Source organism: Pararge aegeria, chromosome 26 (assembly GCF_905163445.1).
Source record: "Pararge aegeria chromosome 26, ilParAegt1.1, whole genome shotgun sequence".
NCBI classification, from domain to species: Eukaryota; Metazoa; Arthropoda; class Insecta; order Lepidoptera; family Nymphalidae; genus Pararge; species Pararge aegeria.
In genome coordinates, this window is record NC_053205.1 from 1,627,395 (window position 1) to 1,637,174 (window position 9,780).

General features: G+C 34.8%; 1 protein-coding gene across 1 annotated transcript; it reads left to right on the forward strand.

The window, feature by feature from the left end:
• Positions 1-377: 377 nt before the first annotated feature.
• On the forward strand, positions 378-9,577 carry LOC120635365. Its single transcript, XM_039906361.1, has 4 exons — positions 378-548; positions 1,752-1,871; positions 2,238-2,532; positions 2,908-9,577. Exons 2-4 carry the CDS (start codon positions 1,758-1,760, stop codon positions 9,510-9,512), a joined length of 7,014 nt encoding a protein of 2,337 aa, XP_039762295.1. The 5' UTR covers positions 378-548; positions 1,752-1,757; the 3' UTR covers positions 9,513-9,577.
• Positions 9,578-9,780: the final 203 nt, after the last annotated feature.

Consider the following 9,780-nt stretch of genomic DNA (forward strand, 5'->3'; position numbering starts at 1 on the left):
TTTTCATTTTCATACAGATTTGTAAAATGTAAATAAATAAAGAAATCCGATAATCAAAGATTAAAATTTCCAAGTAGGGTGGTGTGGTAGATGTATCTTTTGCCGTGATCTAAATCTTCCATGGGAAGGAAATGTACTAAACATAAATTACTCCAAATGATGAAAAATATTCCGATGATACTCAGCAGTCAGTACCTTTCTTTGTTCACTCCTCAAACATATAAAGACCTTAACGTAGTGTTTATATCCTCATTGTCATAAGACTTGAGAAACCTAGAACCCAGATTCGTTAAGTCAGTCTATTAAAAGAACAATTTATTGATTACTCTTTGTTATTGATTATTATTTACCTATTGTTTTGGTTCAGTCAGAATTGAAAATTAAAATTGAGAAAAGCTCTAAAAAAGTGACCAATAGATTTCAAATACAGTGAAAATCGAATTAAACCGGTTTGCTGTCTAGATATAAGAGTTGTAAGGATATAAAACCATTATTACTACCCATGAAAAGGGGCTATAGAAATATACATTTTCATACACCATTTTCTGGTAAGTAAGCTAGTAGATATAATTCGAATACGATACTTTATTTTAAAACGTATTTGTGTGATAGACACCTCAACTATATACCTATTATTCATATGAGTTTTGTCCGTCAGAGAATTGAGTGCAACAAGTTGCACTGAACTCCATTCTCTGGTGGGATAGACTGTAAGTTTAAACACATACACATGATATTGTCAAGTGACTTTCTGGATATTAGACTTGCACAAATATATTGTTATAATGGTAATTATTACATATTTACAAAAATATCACTCAGTGTTCATAGCCTAGTTGTTAGAGCTACGGCCACCCGTTCGGAGGAACCGAGTTCCCCGGCTTGCACATTTCTTACTTTCTGAGATATGTCTTTTTTTAATTGAAGCCATTTAAATATTCCTTGCTTAAATATCACTGCTAGTGAGAGAAAAGAACGTAACAAAACCTGCATGTCAGACAGTTCTCCATAATGTTCTCAAAGATGAATAAAGTCTACCAATCCACACTTGACTGGTGTGGTGGAATATAGCCTTAACCAGGGGTTCTCAAACTTAATAAGCTAGAGGTGCACTTACAAGTTAAGAGATTGGCTACAGTGCCTGCGACCTAAACTAGCTAGTTAAAATAGATAGGTACTTTTTAGTTGGGCAAATAGGGGCTAAAAATAAAACTATACTGAATCCTCATTATGAAACCAATAAAACCATTATTAAAAATAAATTTTAACATGGAATTAAGAAAAATAATTCCACCGAAACAATTGGTTTGCTAAGCTTGGTGATCTCCACTCAATTTTTCAAAGTGTGGGACAAGCTGTGACGCTGTTACGCAAAGACTATAATTTTTTTTTATTTAAGTACAGTAATCTGTGGTTGGCACCCAGGTTGGGCAGCCCTGGCCAAAACGCTTATTGTTCTGAGAGGAGATCTGTGCCCTGTATTGGACAGATAATAGATTGATTATGAAGTTACTAGTTTTAAGACATGCCCTGAAATTTGTAGGATGTGCCCCTTGTGTGCCCAACTTGTGAATTGGGCACACAAGGGGCACATTGTGTGTTGATTTCTTTGCATATGGCCGGTAAAGTGTTGCTCTGTTTATAGACAATGGGTTTCTACTTACCATAAGGTGGGCCATCAACTTGGTGCGTTAATTATTACAATAAAAGAAAACTTCCCTGAGCTAACCAAAAGTTTCTGTTCTTTTCAGACAAAAATGCAGTTCAATGAACATTTATCGGACTGCGATGCATGCTCAGATCTACCCATACTCAATAATCTATCCATCCTTGGTGTAGATTTTGTAGAAAATAAGAAAGATGATGCCAAAGTTAGTATGAATACTGTTCATTTTTTAGCTATTTACTGCATGATATTGTTACACAGGTATTGCATAACTGTAAAGTGGTCTTTTGCAACTCGGGCAAGGACACCGGGAAATCTGATCAAGGCTGCAGGCAATACAGACTATTCAAGAATAATTTATTTATTTCATTTGCTTATACTCTTTATTTGCACACAAAAAATACAGAAACAGAAAATATACATACAGTAGCAGAAAAAACACTATACATATGTAAAAAAATATTAAAAATTCAGCTGCACGAAAACACTTCTTACTCACAAGAAATCAGATATCTAAAGCAGACATCTGCCTCGGGCATTACTAAAAAAACTCTCCTTTCTCTTTTCCCAGGTAAATGTGTTAAACTTGAACAAATGTTTTGAAGATGATCAACCAGAAAATAGCAATAATGTGCCCATATTTAATAACCTAACTATCCTGCAAAGAGAATTGCATGAAAAGCAACAATATAAAGATGATGCAGACAAACCTTATGAATTAAAGAATCAGTATCAAAGTATCAAAGGCAAATGCAATGTAGAGACTACAGACTATGATATTATTATGTTATTTGAAAACGATGAAATCAATAAACCTTTAGATGCAAATGAAATTTTTACTGAACCAAACATTTATTGTGTTCACGGTAAGGAAATGTATAGATAGTATAATGAAACAGCCTTTGTATTCAGAAACAGATCCAGTTTGTTTTCCCAGGATCAAATAATAAATAATATATATTACAAAAATACACACACTTTGACCTCCCTTGCACAGCGGCGATGGTGCTTTTGATTGGGAGATATCCTAGGTTCAGCTCCCGTCTAGTTACCGCCCTTCCAACAAAGATGAGCCGCCATTGATTTAGCGTTCCGGTACGATGTCGCTTGTAAACCGTTCAGGGGATTGGCTTCAAGATCACTATCATAGTCTTCCATTTTTAGTGAACAAAAACTTCTAAATACAACAGCTATTTTCTTATATAAGGAAGTACATGCTTTCAATAAATCTTTTATTTCAGATGATATTAATCTGCATGCTGAAGATGCAAACGTAAGGAGCTATCCATTAATAGAAGATGAAAACGAAAATAGTAATTTCACTATTGAAGCAAATAATAGGAAATCAGAATCTGATTTAGACACAAATAAGGACATTAAAAGAGTAAAAAAGGTGTATTCTCGTAAGTTAAAAAGTAAAAACCAAAATAAAATTGTTAATCCAGAACCCATTGATCCCAGTGAAACACTTAACACAAAATTAGAGAGTCAAAAACCAAATAATATTCTAGAATTACAGTTAAGTGTTAATCACACTGAAGTATGTGACACAGGATTAAAGATTCAAAACCAAAATTATGCTCTCAACACAGAAACGAATGTGCATTTCAGTGAAATTTGTGAAAGTGAAACAAATAGTACAGAACGAGATGATAATGTAGAAAAAACATCATTTGTTCATACCAATGAAATACACGACAAAGAATTAAAAAGAATAAAACATATTGCAGAGGTAGAATCAATTAATAACAGTGAAATTTTTGCTCAAAACATAAATACAGCAACCTTTCCCTATCGCTACGAAATCTGTGAAACAGAATTAATTAATCAAATACCAATAAGTTACGCACACATGAGGTGTATAAAACAAGATGACATTTTAGAAACAGAATCATTAATTAAAACTAATCAATTATATGACACAGATATGCATAGTCAAAAACAAAATCATACTGAAGAAATACAGCCTGGTGAAAGATGTGTCACAGAATTAAAAGATAAAATGAAACTTCATATAGCAGAAATAGATTCAATTTCTAATAGAAGTGACATATTATGTGACTCAGAATCAAATGGTAATAATCTAAATATTATTGTAAAACCAGGATCCATTCCTTACAGCTGCGAAACATGTGAAACAGAATTAATAAGTCAAAAACAAAATGCAATATTTTTCAATGTAGAAAAAATTGTTCAACCCAGTGTGAAGTTTGACACAGAAGTATCTCATGCTATTAAAAACAGTGAAGCTGGGTCAGGGAATCAAATACAAAATAATAAGGTAGAAAACGAAACAACGGATCAGCCCAGTGAAATAATATGTGACACAGAATTAAAAAGTAAAAAACAAAATGACATTGTAGGCATAGCATCATTCGTTCAGGCCAGTAAAATGTGTGACACAGATGTAAACAGCGAAGCAGAACTTCAAATTACTGAAATGGAATCCAATGTTCATCTCAGTGGAATATGTGGCATAGAATTCAAAAGTGGAAAACAAAAAGATATTGTGGAAATAGATCCATTCGTTCTCGACCGTGAAATTCGTGACACAGATACAAAGATTAAGCAAATACTTCATACTACAGCAGTGGAAACAGTTGTTCAGCCTAATGAAATAAGTGACACAACATTAAAAAGTAGAAAACAAAGTAACACTTTAGGAATAGAATCATTCGATCATGACAGTGTAAAATGTGACACAGATATGAAGATAAAAAAACAACTTAATAGCACAGCAATGGAAAAAATTTGCCAGCCCAGTAAAATGTGTGACATAGAATTAAAAAGTGGAAAACCAGAAGTTATTGTAGAAATAGATCCATTCGTTCACGATCGTAAAATGCGTGACACAGATATGACGATTGGGAAAAAACTTCATGCTACAGCAGTTGAAACAATTGTTCAGCCCAGTGAAATATGTAACCAACAATTAAAGAGTGGAAAACAAAAAGACATTGTAGAAATGGATCCATCCGTTCACGACCGTGAAATGCGTGATTCAGATATGACGATTGAGAAAAAATTTCATACTACAGCAGTCGAAACAATTGTTCAGCTCAGTAAAATATGTAAACAACAATTAAAGAGTGGAAAACAAAAATACATTGTAGGAATAGATCCATCCGTTCACGACCGTGAAATGCGTAGCACAGATATGACGATTGCGAAAAAACTTCATACTATAGCAGTTGAAACAATTGTTCAGCCCAGTGATATATGTAACCAACAAATAAAGAGTAGAAAACGAAAAGACATTGTAGAAATAGATCCAACCGTTCACAACCGTGAAATGCGTGACACAGATATGATGATTGAGAAAAAACTTCATTCTACAGTAGTCGAAACAATTGTTCAGCCCAATGAAATATGTTACCCACGATTAAAGAGTGGAAAACAAAAAGACATTGTAGAAAAAGATCCATCCGTTGTCGACCGTGAAATGCGTGATTCAGATATGACGATTGAGAAAAAACTTCATACTACAGCAGTCGAAACAATTGTTCAGCCCAGTGAAATATGTAACCAACAATTAAAGAGTGGAAAACAAAAATACATTGTAGCAATAGATCCATCCGTTCACGACCGTGAAATGCGTGACACAGATATGACGATTGAGAAAAAACTTCATTCTACAGTAGTCGAAACAATTGTTCAGCCCAGTGAAATATGTAACCAACGATTAAAGAGTGGAAAACAAAAAGACATTGTAGAAATAGATCCATCCGTTGTCGACCGTGAAATGCGTGATTCAGATATGAAGATTGAGAAAATACTTCATATTGCAGCAGTGGAGTCAGTTGTCCAGGCCAGTGAAATGTGTGACACAGAATTAGAGAGTGGAAAACATAAAGATATTGTAGAAATAGATCCGTTCTTCCACAAAAGTCAAATGCGAGACACAGATAATATGACGATTAAGAAAAAACTTCACACTACAAAAGTGGAAACAATTGTTCAGCCCAGTGAAATATGTAACCAACAATTAAATAGTGGAAAACAAAAAGACATTGTAGAAATAGATTCATCCGTTCACGGCCGTGAAATGCGTGATTCAGATATGAAGATACTGAAAGAACTTAATACTGCAGTGGAAGCAGTTGTGCAGCCCAGTGAAATGTGTGGCACAGTATTAAAGAGTGAAAAACAAAAAGACATTGTAGAAATATATCCATCCATTCACGACGGTGCAATGCGTGACACAGATATGACGATTGAGAAAAAACTACATAGTACAGTAGTCGATCCAATGGTTCAGCCCAGTGATATATGTAACCAACAATTAAAGAGTGGAAAACAAAAAGACATTGTAGAAATAGATCCATCCGATGTCGACCGTGAAATGCGTGATTCAGATATGAAGATTGTGAAAAAACTTCATACTGCAGCAGTGGAAGTAGTTGTCGAGGCAAGTGAAATGTGTGACATAGAATTAGAGAGTGGAAAACATAATGATATTGTAGAAATAGATCCATCCGTTCACGACCGTAAAATGCGTGACATAGTTATGACGATTGAGAATAAACTTCATTCTACAGTAGTCGAATCAATTGTTCAGCCCATTGAAATATGTAACCAACAATTAAACAGTGGAAAACAAAAAGACATTGTAGAAATAGATCCATCCGTTGTCGACCGTGAAATGCGTGATTCAGATATGAAGATTGTGAAAAAAATTCATACTGCAGCAGTGGAGTCAGTTGTTCAGCAAAGTGAAATGTGTGACACAGAATTAGAGAGTGGAAAAAATAACGATATTGTAGAAATAGATCCATCCGTTCACAACCGTGAAATGCGTGACACAGATATGACGATTGAGAAAAAACTTCATTCTACAGTAGTCGAAACAATTGTTCAGCCCAGTGAAATATGTAACCAACGATTAAAGAGCGGAAAACAAAAAGACATTGTAGAAATAGAACCATCCGTTCACGACCGTGAAATTGGTGATACAGATATGAAGATTGTTAAAAAAATTCAAAATGCAGCAGTGGAAACAGCTGTCCAGCCCAGTGAAATCTGTGACACAGAATTAAAGAGTGAAAAACAAAAAGACACTGTAGAAATAGATCCATCCGTTCACGACGGTAAAATGCGTGACACGGATATGACGATTGGTGATAAAGATATGAAGATTGTTAAAAAACTTCATACTACAGAAGTCGAAACAATTGTTCAGCCCAGCGAAATATGTAACCAACAATTAAAGAGTGGAAAACAAATAGACATAGTAAAAATAGATCCATCCGTTCACGACCGTGAAATACGTGATTCAAATATGAAGATTGCGAAAAAACTACATACTGCAGCAGACGAAGCAGTTGTCGAGGCCAGTGAAATGTGTGCCATAGAATTAAAGAGTGGAAAACATAATGATATTGTAAAAATAGATCCATCCGTTCACGACCGTGAAATGCGTGACACAGATATGACGATTGAGAAAAAACTTCATTTTACAGTAGTCGAAACAATTGTACAGCCCAGTGAAATATGTAACCAACGATTAAAGAGTGGAAATCAAAAACACATTGTAGAAAAAGATCCATTCGTTCCCGACCGTGAAATTCGTGACACAAACAAAAAGATTAAGAAAAAACTTCAAACTGCAGCAGTGGAAAAAGTTGTTCAGCCTAGTGAAATAAGAGACACAACATTAAGAAGTAGAAAAGAAAAAAACACTGTAAGAATCGAATCATTCGTACACGATAGTGTAAAATGTGACACTGATATGAAGAGTAAGAAAAAACTTATAAGCACAAAAATTGAAACAAATTTGCAGCCCGGTAAAACGTGTGACATAAAATTAAAAAGTGGAAAACCAGAAGATATTGTAGAAAAAGTACCTTTCGTTCACGATCGTGAAATGCGTGTCACAGATATGAAGATTAAGAAAAAACTGTGTACTACAGCAGTGGAAACAATTGTTCAGCCTAGTGAAATAAGTAATAAAACATTAAAACGTAGAATACAAAATAACACTCTAGGAATAGAATCGTTCGTTCACGATAGTGTAATTTGTGACACAGATATGAAGAGTAAGAAAAAACTTAATACTACAGCACTTGAAACAGTTCTTCAGCCTAGTGGAATAAGTGACAAACCTTTAAAACGTAGAAAACAATATAACACTGTAGGAATGGAGTCATTCGTTCACGATAATGTAAAATGTGGCACAGATATGAAGAGTAAAAAACGACTTAATAGCACAGCAATGGAAACAATTTATAAGCCCAGTAAAATGTGTGACACAGAATTAAAGAGTGGAGAACATAAAGATATTGTAGAAATAGATCCATTCGTTCACGACCGTGAAATGTGTGACGCAAATATGAAGATGAAGAAAAAACTTCGTACTATAGCAGTGAAAACCGTTGTTCAGCCCAGTGAAATAAGTGACCCATCATTCAAAAGAAGAGAACAAAACAACATTGTTGGAATAGAATCATTCGTTCACGACCGTGAAATGCGTGACGCAAATACGAAGATAAAGAAAAAACTTACTACAGCAGTGAAAACCGTTGTTCAGCCCAGTGAAATAAGTGACCCAACATTAAAAAGTAGAAAACAAAATAACATTGTAGGAATAGAATCATTCGTTAACGATAGTGTAAAATGTGACACAGATATGAAGAGTAGGAAGAAACTTAAAAGCACAGCAAAGAAAACCATTTTTCAGCACAGTGAAATATGTGACGCAGAATTAAAAAGTAGAAATCCAATTTACACTGAAGGAATACAAAGAATAGTTAACGCCAGTCGTAATTTAAATTATATTGAAGGACCAGAATCGACTGCACCTTTAAGTTCAACACATGATAAGGACAAAAATATCAGTGTAGGAATAGAGTCAAAAGCCCCTTCTGTTGAACAGTGTGACGTAAAATTATTTAAAATCCCAAAAGAAAAATATAACACGGAATCAAAGATTCGAAAACGAAACAATAATGTCAAAACAGTAAAAAAAGAACATTCTAATGAAAATTTGAATAAAAGTCCAAATGATAGTACAAAAAAAGTTAAAAATAAAGAATTAATGAATAAAATACCAAAGCCCTGCAAAACCTACCTGCGAAATGTATTTGCGTGCGACCATTGTGAATATGTAGCAAAGAAAAAAAATAATCTAATCCGTCATCTAATGACACACACAGGTGTAAAACCGTACTCCTGCAATCTATGCGATTATAAAAGTACACAGAGTCTGCTTCTAGCGAACCACAAAAGAACGCATACGGGGGAGAAACCATATTCGTGTTCATACTGTGACTTCAAATGTGGAAGTAATAGCTCTATAAGAACACACGTGAAAATCCACACAGAAGAAAAAAGATATGCGTGCAAATATTGCAAATATGAATGCAGACTGAATGGTTCTCTGGTCAGACATATGAGAACGCATACTGGCGAAAGGCCTTTCTCGTGTTCTGTGTGCGATTATAAATTCAAACAAAAGTCTGCTCTGGTGACTCACATGAGAAGGCACACAGGTGAGAAACCCTATTCGTGCGACGCGTGCTCTTATAAGAGCACGTGCAAAAGTACTTTATTGAGGCACAAAGCTAAACACGAACGCAAAAAATCTTACTCATGCAAATATTGCGAGTACAAAAGTACAAAGAGCTCAGCCCTTTTGTCGCACATGAAAAAGCACTCGGGAGAAAAAACTCACTTTTGCAAACTATGCGAATATGTGTGTAACAGAAAAAGCGATTTGTGGGTTCATTTGCGATCACATAAAGACAATAAAGGTTTCCCATGCGCACAGTGCAATATGAGTTGTACGCGCATAAGGGATCTGGAGAGGCATGTTATGAGAAAACATAATGCGGAAATATTGGGCATTTAACCGCGCTGGTGCAATATTTAAAGATTATAATTTATCAATATTATTTCATTTAAAAAAAGTATAAAATATTTTATATATAAATATTTTAGGCCAAGAGGCGTAAATATGAAAACCTGGATAGCAGCTTCATTTTTGTGCCTTTTGGAGTAGAGACTTTGGGACCGTGGGGTCCAGAGGCAAGAGCCCTTTACAAAGAATTATCGAAAAGGGTTATCGAGTCTTCCGGTGATCCTAGAGCGGGCAGTGACCTTGGCCAACGAATTAGTTT